General features: G+C 39.0%; 1 protein-coding gene across 3 annotated transcripts in view; it reads right to left on the bottom strand.

Moving 5' to 3' along the window:
* The window catches only part of REPS2 (RALBP1 associated Eps domain containing 2), a 93,239-nt gene that overhangs the window by 23,396 nt on the left and 52,674 nt on the right, over window positions 1-17,169 (bottom strand). For 2 of the 3 annotated variants that reach the window (XM_039550942.1, XM_039550933.1), the window contains exons 10-13: window positions 15,595-15,664; window positions 13,627-13,692; window positions 9,289-9,331; window positions 6,244-6,380 (exon numbers count right to left, since the gene is read on the bottom strand). In XM_039550942.1, the coding sequence (XP_039406876.1) occupies window positions 6,244-6,380; window positions 9,289-9,331; window positions 13,627-13,692; window positions 15,595-15,664 (316 nt within the window). The remainder of the gene's footprint in view (window positions 1-6,243; window positions 6,381-9,288; window positions 9,332-13,626; window positions 13,693-15,594; window positions 15,665-17,169) is intronic. The other variant, XM_039550938.1, reaches the window with a different exon arrangement.

The raw sequence follows: 17,169 nt of genomic DNA, 5'->3' as shown, positions 1-17,169 counted from the left end.
TATTTTCTGGTTTACATCACATATTCACAACATCTGTATTTTTACCTCCCTGTCCCTCATTTTCCTTAAACCATTGCATTTTCTAGTTACTGTTTTCTCTACCCTCTCCTCTTCTGCATGTTTCTATTTGGGGACTGTTTCTCCCTCCTCCCTTCACCCTTAAACAAAACTATCCAAGATTTTGTTCTGTCTCACTTCACGTTTAGCTTCATTCTCCACCCACAGGGAGGCACAGTCCCTCCACCTACTTCCCACAGATCCATGTTACCAGAGCTTCTCCCCTCTGGAGATCTGGGTGGTAGTGGTGGAGGTTCCAGCACTGGCCACCTGTGACCACTTCCAACATGGATACACTTGGAACAGGCACGTGGGAGCCAGGACGAGCAGGGGGCTACCAGCCATCACCCCTCTGGTCCCACCTGTGGCTCACACACTTCTTGGGGACATCTGCATCTCCAGGGTCTTCCCCACAAGGGAGGCAGCTTGACCCCTGTTCCACATGAAACATAGCAGATCCTATCTTGTTTAACTTACAAAGCTGTTCCATGATGGATGAACATCTTTTTCACAGAACAGAGTAACCCACATGGGATCACAAAAAAGTTCAGTGGGGCTGGTAGTGCTAGTCAAGTACATTTCAACCTTCACAATTTTCTGTAGAAGAGTTTTTGGATTAAAATTTAATTTTTAACAACCTGCAACAGGATCAAAACAGACTGCAAATCATTCCTCAACTCCTGAAAGAGCTAAGATTAGATAAATGGGAAAATACAATTTTTTAAAAGTTCAATTTATTGACACAACTTGTAAAAAAACAGCTACACTTGAAAGGCTGATAAGATTTACCCCAGTAAAGTACTCTCTGGACTCAGCCCTTAGAGATATACATAAAAATCTAAAAATGCAAAAATAAGTTATCCCATCAGGTTCCTATCACTTAATAACTATTCATCCACTTATATCATTACTATTTTCTCCATCTTATTTAACCTTAATTGTGTTCCTGTCCAGTTGGGCAAAGAAGTAAGTTACACAGTTGTAAACACATAAATCCTTCATATAAAATTCTAAAAGGCTGAGAGGCACAAAACTCCTCCATTCAAATCAGAAGGAGGACACGAATATTTCATTCAGAATAAGTTCAGTTCAGTCATGAAATATATTCTGAAGGGGAACAAGACTAGAAAAAAACAGCAGTTCCAGTAACAGATCAGGGGCTGGGCTAGTCCCAAAAGAAAAAAAAATACTTTCTGATTTTAAAAAGTATTTTTTCAGCAATTATTTTAAAAATGTATTTCATAGCCTGAGAAAAATATGAATAGCAGCTCAATTTTGTGTTCTCTGTGCTCTATGCATAAGACATTTTTAATTTTATCACAACCCTTACAACCAGTCACTAACTTAACTCTACACTCCTCACTTGATGAGGCTTGCAATATTAGAGCTCTTGTACACCATGCAAACAATAATTCAGGAAGTGGCATATTTGGTGAGGGTATTTGCCATTATCTCTTCTCTAAAATAAAGGTCCTTCAGAATTCTCAGCTTCCTAATTTAATGTTTAATGGTCTGATTAATAAACACAACACAGTAACATGCAAGACAGTACAGTATTACAGCATGAACAAAATCCCAAGAAAGTAGCTGAATTTTACTAAATCAAGACTAATGTAAGAGCAATGAGAGGAATGAGTCCTGAAAATTAACTACTTAATTAAATTCATCCTTAAAAAAAAGAACATAACTATTCTAAGTTTCCCCTTGTCACTTTGGCTTTCCAATAAAATTTTAGTTAAGAAATCTGCACTTATGGTAATACAAAAACATAACTGCACCACCCATTAAAAGCTTGTCTTTAGCAACTACATCTTTCAGACAGCTAACCTCAATGGGCACAGACATTTCCTAACAAATACAATTAAGCATAAAAGAATACAGAAGATAATACTACAGTAATCATGCTTATCTAGGTTAAGTTTTGCAGGTTTTTTTGCACTCAGTTTCACGTGCACAAAAGGGGAAGTCACTTCCATTTGGCTCACTAAGCGAAAAAGACAATCTAATTGGAAAGATATTGCTGAAAACAACTGGAAAAACAGTATTATGGTTACTGTTTGGACCTGTTTGTATCAAAACATCTATGACATCAGAGTAACAATCATTTTAATTCTCAAAATTTTCTTTCCTATACAATTATGAACTGTTTCATTTTACATGTAGACTTAAAAACATTCAGAAATACAACAAATTTGATTTAGGCAAATATGAAAAAACTAAGATATCTCAAAACACATTTAACTATTCACAAATCTCTACATTTGGCAAACAAAACCCACCAAGCCTGTAAGCTCAAGGAAAGGATGTGCTAATTGAATGAAGTAATGGAAGTTTGATGAAGTAAAGAAGTAATGACAAGTCTTCTTCAAAGTTATGAAAAAGAGGGTAAAATGTGATGCTGAACAGTCTTCCTTTAGCAGTAATGAAAATGGAGGGTGCAGAAAGACAGTTGTACTAATTCAGTCTTAATGATAAAAGTACCACTTTAAACTGCTTGGGAAACACATGTATGAAGGAATACAGAAGTGATGTGGGGACACACTTACATCACTGATGGGAATGCTGATGCACACCAGTAAAATCTGTTCCCTTGTTCCTTTCCTGTGAACAACAGATTTAGAACAAACAGGACGTTTTCTTGTCTGGCAGCCATCACTACCCAGCAATGCTAAGTAGAGGTTACAGATCTGACTGTAGTCAGGAAAACATCATCTGTAACAGAAAATACTGCACTTGCAATAAAATGCTTGTTGTGTTTCCACCTGACCGAGTGTGGAACTTAACACCTCACATTTTACAAGGGAGAAAACCTCCAAAATACTAGCCCCTTGTTGCTGGCTGAAACCAGTGGCCCAGAAGCAGAGAATCCAGGTTACAGTGAGTGCTTCCTTAGAAGCCAACGTAAAAAATGGTGCCTGCATTCCACACGTTCTTCACCACAGGGACAGCCACAGCAGGAGGTGAGTTTCAAAAGCAAATGAGTGCTGAAAACCTCCAGTAAAAAATTCATTTGTAAATAGTTATATGGCTGTTTTGTTCAATCTGCTTCCAGATAACACAAAACTACACTGTTCATAACAATTTTGTTGTTTCATCAAAGCAAATTCTCTTTTCCCAACAAGTATCCTTTGTTCAACAGAAGTGTTAATTAAAAGTAGTTATGTGACTCAGAAATGAAACTAAATGGGAAATAAAATGTATTTCAGGGGCAATATAAACCTAACAACACTCAGACTGCTGTCACTGCCCAGAAGTGATTCTTTAACAACTGTCATGGGCAGCAAACAGAACTGAACAAAACATCAGAAGACAATGGATGCATTTTCAGGTTTTAATACTTAAACTGAGACTTGCCCCAGCCCCAGAGTCACCCCAAGGCAGACTCAAGCTTACTGCTGCTGTTGAGGCTAGAAGGTGGCTGGGGCTCTGCTGCAGGATCTCTGGACTCTGAGCTGCCCCAATTTTGGCCCCATCAATACCCAGGTCTTACTCTGGGAGCTGTTGTCTTGTATCTGACTAGAGACTAGGCTAGGGGAGAAATAAAGAAGTAAACTAGGTCATGTATGCATTTAAAGTGACATTTCTGTTTCTACTTAAAACCTGCTGTTGTCCTTCCAGGAATGCATAAACTCTAGCCAAGTATTTTCTTAATATGAACACAGGCCAAATACCAGAGATTACATATTCAACAAAAAGAAATACATTGAGAATTTAGCAGCACAGAATTTTTCTCAGATGCTAACATAAAGACTACATAAATAAAAACAAAATAGAAGAGATTTCTGTCTCTTAACAGAAATTCACTTGGATATTTCAGAAAGTGGCGCCTTTCTATAAGTTCCCATGCTTTTTTATGTTTTTCCTGGGTAACACTCATTACAGCATCCCAGAGGAGTGCAGCTATAAAGTATGAATGAAGGTGCCTTCTTCAAGTCCAGTTACCTTCCAATTCAACAATTTTAAAGCCCATTTCTGTGGCTAATGCATTGCTGGACATCCCAGCCATCACAGATAAATATTCTGTGTGTACACTGGTCAGGAGAAAGGCATAATATGATGGTGACAAACATGATATAGCAGCAGTAAATGAATCACAAAAAATAAACAAAAAATCCCAGTGCCCACAACAGGGATTCGCCAGTCTATAACTGAATTTACTTGGAGAAAAGATATTTTTCTTTTTCTGCCCTTTAAAAAAGGAAATAAACAAAACAAATGCTTCAAAGCACAGATGGTTTTACAATTAAAGAAATGATACCTATACATCAACATGACCCATGTGGAACTGAAAACAAAACTCAATACTACCGAGCATTCCTTTGTGGGTCTGGAAGCAGATTATCCACCAATCTCCCCAAACTAAAATTATTTCTCAACTAGAATTAGTAGGACAAAAATTAATGTACCAAAATAGGATTATTCTAGTCATGCTGGATATACACAGAAGCGTAGAATATCCTGAGTTGGAAGGGACCCACCAGGATCATCAAATCGAACTTCTGGCCCTGCACAGGACACCCCAACAGTCACATCATGTGCCTGAAAGTGTTGTCCAAATGCTTCTCAAACTCTGACTTGGTGCTGTGATCACTTCCCTGGGGGCCCTGTTCCAGTGCTCAACCACCCTCTGAGTGAAGAAAATTTTCCTGATATCCAACCTAAACCTCCCCTGACACAACTTCAGGCCATTGCCTTGGGTCCTGTCACTGTCACCACAGAGCAGAGATCAGTGCCTGCCCCTCCTCTTTCCCTCATGGGGAAGTTGTAGACCACAATGAGGCCTCCCCTCAGTCTCCTCTCCTCCAGGCTGAACAGACCCAGTGCCCTCAGCTGCTCCTTATATGGCTTCACCTCAAGGCTCTTTGTTGCCCTCCTTTGGACACTCTCTAATGGCTTAATGTCTTTTTTATATTGTGGTACCCAAAACTGCACAGTTTGCTAAGTTCCCCAAAAGAAACGACTTTGTGACTTTCAAAATGATCCATAGGAAAAGCAAAATGTTAATTTTCATTCACAGAATTTACATTCTTCTTTCATTTGTGTTCCAAGTGAAATTTAATCCAAGTTTATTTCCTTCCAGTTTCCTTCCAGTTGCATTTGTTATCTGGATTCCAAGAAGACCTGCTGCAGTAGAAAATGTATACTTGGCTCTGTTTGGGGGTTTTATTTTGATATATAACAAAATCAAAATTGGAGGCATCAAATCCCTCAACAGGAACAAAGATAAAGAATTACTCCTCTGTGTAAGGCAAAAAAAAAGTTTATTCCTATTGAGTTTCAGGGTGCAGCACACATAGCAGGGCTCTCGAATTCTCTCTGTTGTTTGCACAAAAAAAGGTCCATATAGCAAGAGGTAAAACTCTTTTCTACTCCAAGAACCACATTAGAGAGCCCAGTTAAACATTCCTTGACACAGTCAAACCTTGGCTTTCTTCTGAAGCATAAGCATGACCGTGTTTAAGCTAGTCCTTGAGTCAGATGATTGGTGTGCAGCATACAAACCTCTGATCTGGTTCAAGGACCCTGCTGAAGCACAGTCATGCTGGATGACTGCTGCCCTGAACAAACAGCTCCTCTTCCCACTTGAAGGCAAGAGGCACACTCGAAGGGTAACATGCTGAAAAGCCATTTTCTTTCAGTTCACCCCAGCTGCTATTCTACATTTTCTTTCTCTCCCCTCAATGTGCACCCGTGTCAAAAAAAATTACCCCTTGTTTTTACTCAGAGTGGCTTCTGATTGTTCCCACACATATGTTCGACTTTAACATCAAAAATGTTTGCTTTCTTTCTCCCAGTTTAAACATTAAGGGTTTTCTTCCTGTTTCTGAACTACAAAAACTAAATAGTAATAAAAATCAATTATATTGCAGCTACTGATGAGAGTTGTCTAAACAGCCAGACTAGTTATAAACAGTCAGTGATGACAGACTACCATATGTTAAGCTTCCCATTACTGTGCCAGAAAACATTATAATCACCTTAATTATAGAAACACTGATTTTTCCCCTCAGTGGCAATGTAACACAAGCAAGTGCACAAGCAGAACTCCTGCTCTGCAGTGCATTACTGTCTGCAGCAAAGGCCAGCATATGCACATACTGCCAAGCATTTCTGCAAACAGATCAAACTGCCAAGCACACAGCTAACCTGAATGGTCTCAGAAGGAGCAGAGAAAGGAAACTTTACCTTGTGTGTTTTGCTGAAATATTTTGTTCAGATCCAAAGAGGAAGCTCTGGAATGTGATTTTTGTGGCCTTGGAGGTGGAGTAGGGGGCTCTTCTCCCTTTTTCATGGCATCTTCTATTGATGTGCTAGAGTAAGACCTAAGGTAAAGCACGTCAGGGAAAAGCAGAAAATATTTTATTTCAAAAATTAATTTTAAACAACTATAGTGAATAGTACCTAAAAATACACTGACCAGAACTCAGGTTCATGGTGGAAATTCCTTGCCCTAATGACTAAGAGTTCCCTCTTATAACAACACAGATTTTTTTGGCAACAGAAGGACCTAAGCATGTAGAGAAAGGAACGAGTCATGCTTACAGCGCTAGTATTTTTTTAAGGCTTTTAGTAACACAGCTTGAGGCCTTCTTATGTAACCTTGCCAGCAGGATAATTGTAGCAACTATTTTGAATAAACCAAAGTAGAATTCCCCACATACACCCCTTGGAGTTTCTGTTGCCTTTCCCAACTGCACGGGTAGTGTTTATACAGGTATAGATTCAACCTACCTCTTGCAAATTCACATTTCATAATTTGCAATTTTCTCACTAGTAGAATAAATTTTTAACTATTAGAATAAATTTTCCATAGGAAATGGTCACCAAATTCCACTAAATCCAGCAAAACAGTATGGCTCCAAAGTGACTGCAACTGGTCAAATACATGGCTCAGTACCGCTTTCCAGGCCCTCCCACAGCACATTTATCCCAATGTGGTGCATTTGCTAAGAATTTTGATTTTGCTAAATACTGTCCAATATTTTTCAGCTGTTGTAGTTATCAGTTTAGAAAAACCAAGACCAAGCAAGACCAAGACTGTTCAAAACGAGCACAGACAACGTGAGATGTTACACTTAATGGAACTCATTCTGCGTGCCAGGACAAGACCAAAAGCACATTTGAGTAGAACAGAAATAACTCCCACTAATGGCAAACGGATTTTTCTTTGCCAAACAGGTGCGTAATGTCCAGTGCCAGCTGTCCAATTAAAAGTATATTGAGCAATATCTTATTACCCTCACTCTCCAGGTCCAAGTTTGTCCATTTATGAGCCACTTCACACAACCACTCACAAAAAGCTAATGGACGTTCTCTGTCTCCCTGCTTTATGTCACACAACTTCACAAAACTCCTAGGTTTTTCCACTCCATTATGAATTCCATATAAAATCAACGTTTTTACTCCTTATAATCCAACATCTTTATTCAAATCTCATTCAAGATCTTCTTTAGGCAGAAGATCATCAAGACTTGGTATTCCTACTCCCCCAATTTTCTGATCTAGCCCCTCAACTTTTCTCCTACTCAGTCCTTCCTCTGCTTTTTCTAGAACTGCTCTTTTTTTCGTCATAAATAAACAAATTTCTAGCAAAACTTATGTATCTCCCCAGCTGGGGTTGTGTGTCATCAGCACAGATTTAATAATACTATGCATATCATTTGGATTGTTACAATGAGATGCTACATCCTGTTTCCAAGTCAATAAATCACAGTGAATAAACAGTACATGCACATACACGGCTTTCCCAGCAGTCCCACTTGTTTGTCTTAAAGGAGCCCGAATCACTGGTTTACTCCATCCTCTTGCCCTAGTTCTGCTAGAGACAAGACTTCCTGATTTACTTCTTTCTCTAATAGAACTATCAGAGTCCTCCTCACCCTCTGAATCAGTTTTTAGGACCAGAGGAGGCACCAGCAATTCTACTTGTTCATTACTACCACCAATGAGATTTACTTTTAATACCGCCAATTCTTTCACCATTTTGTTTTCTCATTACTGAATACATTCCAATTCGATTTTGAAGTCCATTAATACACATTTTTCCCTAATATGCCAATCATTCTTTAAAGAGAAAAATAAATCTCCCTATGGTATTTCATCCCATTTCCAACAAGCACAGCAGGCCTGAGTTCAAGGATGTGCTCAAGCACCTTTAGTCTCAACTTCTGCATTGAAGCAGTGACATACAGTCAGATGTGAGACAGCCACATGTGACACAGTAGTCACATTCAAGTGACTTTTTTTGAGCTTGTTTAAGCATTTGGTATTCTATGTATTTGTGCACATTTTTTGCATATTTGCAATTTAGTAACACAGCAAGAAAATATAAAACTCTGCAGAAACTAAAAAGCTTTGGCTAGCAGCAGAAAAACAGCACACAAGGCAGTTCAGCCTTCCCGAATATAGGTCCTAGGAACAGAGGACTTCAATCCTCAATCATCATGCTTACAGCTGATCCTCTCTTACTAGCAGGCTTTGACAAGCTTGTAAGCAGACAGCTTCTGATTATACTCTCATTACCCAAGCAAAAAAATCCCAAGCAGATTCCTCTAACTAGCACTAAAAATGAAAAGTTTAAGGTGAATTAAGAATATGGCTATACACCAGTAGGTGACAACCAACCCAAGATGTAATCTATTTATACACAGTATCTTCTGGCACAGGTTTCCCTTTCCTTTCGAACATCCGAATTCAGCAGGTGTCACTTCTAGCACACAACAGTCTGTAAGTCCTTCCATCACACACCAACCACCCATAGCCAAGCACATGCATGCCAACAAAAGGATTCACTCACCCACACCTGAGAGCTGAGCTACTGCTGCTGTTTCTGTGGGACTGTGCAGTGCCTCCCTCCATATGAAATCACCATGCAGGTTGCAAGAGCACGGAACCGCTGAGGATGTTCCCTGCAATGGGGTGGTCCCAGCTGTCCTGCCACAACACCCCTGGGGCTGGGCTGGAGGCAGTCACCACCCTGACAAAGCAGCAGGGCTGGGCAGACAGGCAAAACCTCCAGCACCTTATGACCAGAGATCATGGGGCCCTAGCACAGTATTTATGTAGGGTCTATAGCTTACAGATTCCTCCTGCTAAATCTGTCTGATCTGAGCTGTACTTCCAGCACAACACCAATTAAAAAAAAAAAAAAATCCAACACCAGTTCTGACACCTTGTATCTAACACCAGAGGAACATATGCCTTTTCCTGAAATAGGAATGAAAGCCGTACCTGGATCGTGGTCTGGCTCTGAGTGCATTAGGTTCTTGAGCAGCTGGAACAGAAAAGAAAAAAGAACCGCTAAAACATCACATTTTAAATAAATGTCTTTAGCTTCGGAATCAGCATCCGTTAAATGTGAGTGTTGCAAATGTGGATGCGAGAGTATGCTCATCTCACATAAGCAATGGGGATTGATTTTCACTTCTCCTTCCCCTTTGCTTTTGTAGTGTGTGAATGTCCCAAGAACTCAAAAGCCACCATGTAGTGAGAGCTTCACCTTTTTAATTTGGTTACCAGAACACAGGAAGAGCAATAGGTCTGGTAGCTCTGACCTGTAGTCATGGATGTAGTTGTGATAAAGCAACATAAGGAACAGCATAAAATTTTTACAGAAAACATCTTGCTCTTAGTCTAGGTATCTATTAGTTGTCCTGCTTCCAAAAGCACAAAGGTTTATGTCCTTCCTAAATACTTTACTAATTAGTATAAATGTACATCACCCATTACAAAAAATTAACATGTCATGTTAAGACTGTTTTGACCTTGGGAAGTAAAGATATTTGAAGGTAGAAAGCTTTAAAGTCTAAATGTTGATCAAACACATTTCCATCAATGTAAAAATGAGTTTCTTTTATTTGCATGAATTCCAAATATCCTGCCACATGCAGGTTTTATGTGATAGGAAAACAACAGTGCTGAATTATCCTCTCTGGGTAATTCCTCGAGGCTATTCCTTGGTTTGCATTGTCTTCTCTGTTACTCTTTTTACTAGTATCAGATAATTTTGAGAAAACATATCTGCATGATTGCTTTCAAATTCAACCTACTGAGATATCCTCAAGGTATAACAGCAGCATCAGTGATCCCAGTGCATACACGAAGTGAATCCTTGTCTTTTTCCCAGTCTGCTAATCAAGGTACAACACTCAAGAGAAACAAGTAGGTTGGGGAAAAAAAAAAATTGTCAGAATTTCTTGCTTCCTTCAGATATATGCCTGCTTTCACCTCAGACATTTATTATCAGCTAAAACAGAGCATTTCCTGAGAATACAACAGATCCTCCAAACCACAGAGCAGGAGCTGCCTGTGGCAGCAGCTGGCAAATACTGAGTTTTTAATGGCTTGCACTGTACTACTGCACAGACCCTCCATAGGAGGCTTTAGGCTCACAGAAAACAAGTAGCAGCATATGGCACATGTACAGCCACACACCAGCTCTCCATAAAAGAAACTGCTTTCAGGATTGTGCAGAGCTAGTTGGTGTTTCGAATGGAATAAACCCCACTGCAGCTGGCAGTAACAAGAATGACCACTTATAAACCAAGTTCTAGTAGATTGTCATCACCAAACTGGTTCACAGTCATTCCAGATTTCTCTGCAACAAACTCTTCCTAGCAACTAAAGCAGGGAGAGCGAATTAATATTAAAATATGCAGTGGTGATAATCCTCCTCCGTCTCTCTGTGTCAAACTCCCAGAGAATACAACTTCAGACACTGCTTCCCTACAGCCATATGACCCAATTTTCCAATGCTGAAATTGCTGATTATTAAATTACATGCACAGTTATTAAATATGCCACTTAGAAAGTATAAATCCTTTCCAAGCTAAACCATGTTTAAGAATCTTCAAATTTTCCTTTTCCTATGGAGACTGTAATTCTATTCATACTTCTTTCAGAAAGTCTTTCATATAAAAACCCATAGGTAAAACTGACATTCAAACTCTCCAAGGACATCCTGTGGAGGTAAACAGGAAAGCACATAAGGAAGAGAGAATTCCGAAATGACTACTAATAAAAAATGACAGCAACAGAATACCACTGCCAAGGATTTTCTTTTAAGCTTTTGAAAAACTAGGGAATTCAAGGCTACAATTACAGAATACCCAGACTTAGCTTTCCTCTCAAAAGAAGTAGTATAATACAAAAAATAGTGTAAAGCAGGTAGTTCATTACTGAATAATTGTGGCAGGATTTCCAAGAAATGTGCAGCTCTTTGGTACATTCAGTCTGTGCACACTTCATATCTGAGGTGCAGGTTTATACACATACATGACAAAATCATTCAAGATGATACAAAACTATTTATCCAGTTCCTGAGTTTCCATATTTCTACTGCTATGGTTACACAAGCCTAACTTTCATGAAATAGGTAAGTTGAAGCTGTTGAGTAAATCATTTACATTGATTCTTCAAAAGTTTGTACGATTCCTGGAGTAGTAGAGCCTGATGGACTGAGCAGCTTGGTCTGCAGTAATTAGAGAGAGTGTGAAGGTTCCTGGTTTGGGTGTTGAGCTGCTCCTACAGCCCTCTTTCAGGACAACTTCATTTTAACATTTCAAAGGATGCTGATTTGGTAACTTTTGACTGTAGCCTAACATCTTGCACTCAACAGCTGCCTCCTTGCTTTACAGGCTTAAGATCAGGTGGGAAAATGTGCTATAAAAGGTGAAAGACTAAAGAAAAAAACCAAAGCATTCCTTGCTGGTCAAAATCAACCTCAGTGACTCATCTGTTATTGGTCATCTAGGGAGAAATGTACAATTTAAAAGCTTGGAAATTTGGCCCTCAATCCTTTAAAAGGTTAAGGTCAACAATGATCCTGCACTTAGGAGTCTAAATAAACTGGCCAGATATTCAGAGATGCTGAGCATATAAAGTTCTCACTGATTGCAAATTTCTAGACCTTCTGATGGCAAAGAAAACTTTCACACACTATCATCTTTCCCGAGTTTACATAAACAGCCCACATGAATAACCAATGAAGCATGTAAAATTTCTCCCACTTTATCCCAAATGAGTTTTCATGCTGGAGGTTAATGATTACAATAACCTTTCAGAATGGTGAGTGATTCTGGAATAACCACTCAATTACTGTGCTGCATCTATTCCACTGGATAGATAAACATTTCTGCTTTTCACATCAGTTGTAGCATGCAACCTGAGAACATGCTGGCTCAAATCCTCAATGTGCAGCACAGCAAGAGTGGAACCCCTACAGGGGCCATGCTGATGGAGAGAAATTCTGCCACTGTCCCCCTTGATATGCAACTCCACTGGAGGAGCACAGCAGCATTGGGAAGACCTCCCTGACTAGGAAATGAAAGACATGGAGGAAAAGAGGTTGGTGGCAAAGGAGATGTGCAGGTGACGAAAAGTTTTTTTCCTAAATGTACAGAAGATGGAACTGCTGAACTGAAAGTAAAACTCCCCTGTGCTCCTGGGCAAAACCAGGGGGAATGAGAACAGAACTGAAAGTCATGCAACCACCCTCCCCTTTCCCTGAGAGGGATGTGCAAGAGTGTGTGTGTGTGTGTGTGTGTGTGTGTGTGAAGGATAAGCAGCAATCTTTTGAGAATAGGAGCTGAAGATAGCAAATCTGGCAGCTGCCAAGTGTTTGGGAAGAAGCCAGGAAAAAAAGAGCTGGAAAATGAGGCATGCAGCTGTTGAGCAGCCACAAATAAATCAAGCTATAAGACAAAACTGCTGTGACAGACATGTGGGGTCCATTTTCTTAATCAAGGATATCTTCATGAGTAAAAACATTCATGCTAAAGGAAAAGAAAGCAAGAGTTTAGCTTGACTGGGACCAGGGAGGGCTTACAAACATTCTTAGCACTGTAGGACAGAGATTAACAAAGAAGAAGGCAAGGGAGGTCTGATGAACTGAACTGAATGCAGGGGAAGTTTCTGGAGCAACTAAGTAATTTTGACATACGCTGTTCCAAAAATAACATTTTCCAGAATGATAGGAACAAGGAGTGTATGTTAGAGCTGAAGAGAGAAAGATCAGGAGTGGTTTCAACAAAGAAACAAGCCCTGAGTCAAAAGCTTGCGTCAGTATCTTAAGTGCCTCAATGTCTGTGTTTCCAAAAGGCTCTCTGTCCTGTAACTCCTTGACACAAAATAGGAAAGCTGGGCTTTCACAAGGAAACAGGGCATTTCAGAATAGTTACCACAACATTACATAGTTGTTTGATACTTTCAATGAGGTTTTACCAAGAGGTACAACATTCACGCTCTTGCATTTTGCTTGTAGCACAGAAAAACTTCAGATTCTTTAAAACGGCTGGGTTAAAATATTTCCCACACAGGAAGAACACATACACTAACAATGAGGGAAAGAAAGCAAGAAAACCTTTTAACAACCTGAAGTAGTAAGTAATATTTATTTTACAAATAGTAGTCATGATGAGGTAAAAGCTAATTTCAGTAGGAAAATAGTACAACAGCAAGAAGTTCTTTCAAAAATTAATCAAGATACGTTAATTTAGGCTTACTGTGATATACAAATACTTGATCAAAATTCTCATGCAAGTAACACATAGACTTTTTTTTTTTTCTTACCTGCTTTCACAGTCAAGTGCTGAAATTCCTTTGGTATAGTTTTGAGAGTAGTGCTTACTTTAAGAGCTTAAGAAAAAAAAAGAAATGATAATTACTTTAAGTATGTGTGGGTAAAATCTACAAGTATCACCCCTGAGAAAGGAACACCTAAACTGGTATTAGACATCTTATAACACCAAACATACTTGAAAAGTAGCCAAATACCCTCAGAAAAACAAAGCACTCAAACAAATAACAATTTCTAAGAGCACAAAAGTCAAGAACAGAAAGACCTATGCTCAAATTGCCAAGTAATCTCAAATTTTGAGAATTTGTGGGATTGAGTGCTTATTCCCGTTCCACATTCCCCTACACATCCTTTCTAGTGTCTTTCTGAAGGAGTTCTTAATGCACCATAGTGTATTTTGATATACTGTAATACTCTGTGTTAAATGACCACTTGGAATGAAACCTCTCCTGCTCTAGGATGACCCTGTTTTAGCAGGGAGGTTGAACCAGATGTCCCTTCCAACCTTACCTGCTCTATGATTCTGTCATCTGTCTTTCTCAAACAAAACGTGCAAAAAGTTCTGGGTCTTGTAACCCAGTTCAGTTTAGGTTATCTTCCAAATTCAACTACATTATAACCTAAGTGAAGTTAATTTACTTCTATACTTTTGAAAATGCAAGAAAATTTGCTTCTACTGTCCTGAACTGCAGGTACTTGACTTCTGGGGAGATCCCCTCACTCAGGAGAGTGATCTGCTCTCATGTTTGTCAGAATAGTAATAAAAGGTACAACAAAAGTATTTGTTCTTTGGCTGGAAAGGTAGCAATCTGTGTCATAAATACAGCATATCCTCAGCCCTGTAGGAGGACTGCATGTCTCAAAACAGGTTCCCATGTGACTTAACATGTCAGCTACAAAAATCAAAGCACGACTTCATCATCTAAACAGGGAAAAAATATTCCCTTAGTAAAAGGTAAATGTTCCCTAGACATTTCAGAGCAATCACCTTCAAGGTTCAAGTCCTTCTCTGGTTCATTATACATTTTACAACAAAACAAACCTTGTCAACAAAGCACTGATTTCTTGGCATATGCTGACGTGTCAAAATGTTTTACTAACGAATGTCAACTCTTGACAAAATTTCTTTGAAATAGGGACACTGGGAATCTGTCAAACTCTGTCACACCTGAGTGTTGAAGGTGAATCAGGAATGTGGACTACCTGGTCTAACAGCTCTGATGCAACCTTAGCATGTGGACATCTGGGAGGCAAAAATATTTCTTATTTTAATTAATACATAATCTGCAGCTCTGAGAATCAGGCAACAAAATACCCACAACTCTTTTGTTTCTACAGCGGAGGGACAGCAAGTAAAAACTGAGAAAAGGGAGCATAAAAGGCAATGAATGGCTGTGTGATGATCCAGTGCCAATTCTGGAAGCCATAGAAGCTACTGCATGTAAAAAGGGAAAGATCACTTCAATTTCACATGGCTTGCTGCTGATGGATTTCAAGTGAAATGAATGAATCAAGTCTTTTCAGTCCAATTTGACTAAAACTTTTGTTTTGCAAGAAAGTACAGGGATTATTTTTTTCAAATAGCAACAAAACCTAATTTTGAGTGTTGATGCAAAAATGGAAATTCAAAATTTGTCACAGTGTAATCTTTACTCTTAAAAAATTCCTGATAATTGGAATTTTGTTTAAGTAAGAAGTGCAACACTAGTTGCCTTAGGGCTAGACATATTTTAGAAGGTACATTTCATATCACTCACATATGATAGAACTAATTTTGAAGCATACCCCTCCATTTATTTTTCTTCAACTCAGCTGTTGTGAGTTGCCTCTTTAAATCTACAGCAACACATAGCCAGCTTAGAAATTAAACATACCATTGCTTCTGTCAGCAAACACCGTGGCTTACTGAAAACACACAATTTAATCCCCAATGGGAAAAAGAAAGTTATTTACTTGAATACCTTGTTTGTCATCTTTCTTTCCATCTTGTAACAGGGCAGAGTTATCAGGTACCTCTTCAGCTGATGACTTCTTAAAAGAAGAAAGATTTGTTAATTACACTCATTGTTATAGCTCATACTTGTGTCTTTCCACAGTCAAATATTTAAGAATACAGATCAACACAAATAATGGCGACATTTGCTCTTGCACCACAATTTCTTTGTTAGGTAAAGAAGCATAAAGGACCTACAGAAAGACAATATAGCTCTGCTTTTCAAGGTACAGCAATTCCACACCTGAAATCAGTTAGAGGAACACTTCAACAGTGAATCACTGAAGAAGATAAGGACTATGTGTAAAGAAAGACTTCTCGCAGCAGAGCCACATGTAACACTTGTGTTAGGATGGATGAAACCTTCTCCGGTGTCCATGAGGAAAGCCTCTGACAAAAACTCCAGCTGTACTGCAGAGCCTGATGGTCATGCTTTAAAGGCTCCTGGCTGATGTGGCTGATCCTTGAACTACTCCTTTCTTCCAACATGCAGTCATCAAGATGGGAAAATCAAATTTCATTAGCAAGTCTGTTGGAGGCTCATTCAGGCCTTTGATAGGAAAACAGGGAATTTCTCCCCAGTCTTATTCCTTAATTTTCTATTATTTCAGCAGCAACTTATAGGAATTTATTGTTCCTGGAGCTTCTGCTGTGTAGCCCACAAGATGGAACCTGGAACAAATTCTACCTCCATTATCTGTAAGAACAAGGATACACTCTGCAACCAAATAAAACATTAAAGCCAATTCCAGAAACCCTAAACTTCTCTAAATATTAAGTGAGGCTGTTTTTTTTCCCAGGGAGCATGGAAGAGGTTTGACCTAAAAATGTCCTGAAATAAATTGGGCCTAAGCAAATGAGTCGAGAAACCTAGATTCCATAGACATTTTTAAAAGACCACAAAAATCTCAAGTCAGTAGTTCAAAAAGGAAAACTCCACAGTAAAGGTCTGTGAGAGGTGTTTTATAAAGTTTCTGAGGAATGGGATACCCTAATACTTCTGAGAAAGCAACACAGCAAAAATATGGCTTGAGGACTCTGAAAATGTATGAACAAAACATTTCACACCCATAGCTAGCCCTGACACTCAAGTGAAGAACATGAGACCACAGACCTAACTCAGTGCACGCTTTAATCGATAGAACAGCTTTCAGAAATTTCAATGAACTGTGAGCATGACATTTCAGAGGGAGCTCAGAGGAACCCCAGCCAGTCATTTTATGCATGTTTTAACTTTAAGATTTTGGTAGTGAGAAGGCTTGTCGAAAAGAACCAAAGGAGAGTGGGAGACAAAAACTACCTGTGAAAGACAAAACTTCCTTGGTAAACAAAAATCAGCCACCCATGTCATTCTCAAAGCACAATATAAGCCTTGGTGTGTTTTGCAAGTTTAACAAAGCCTAGCATGCAGGTGACGTGTCTCCTGCCATTATTTTCTTTATGAATGCATTCAGGAACTGTTTCCATTTTATTGCAGTATTGTAGTTCAGCAGTCACAGTAAAAACAGGCATCTCAAATGAAATTAAATAACCTGAATGGATG

This window comes from Corvus cornix, chromosome 1 (genome assembly GCF_000738735.6).
Source record: "Corvus cornix cornix isolate S_Up_H32 chromosome 1, ASM73873v5, whole genome shotgun sequence".
NCBI lineage: Eukaryota > Metazoa > Chordata > Aves > Passeriformes > Corvidae > Corvus > Corvus cornix.
This window is presented reverse-complemented; position numbering and strand designations above follow the sequence as displayed.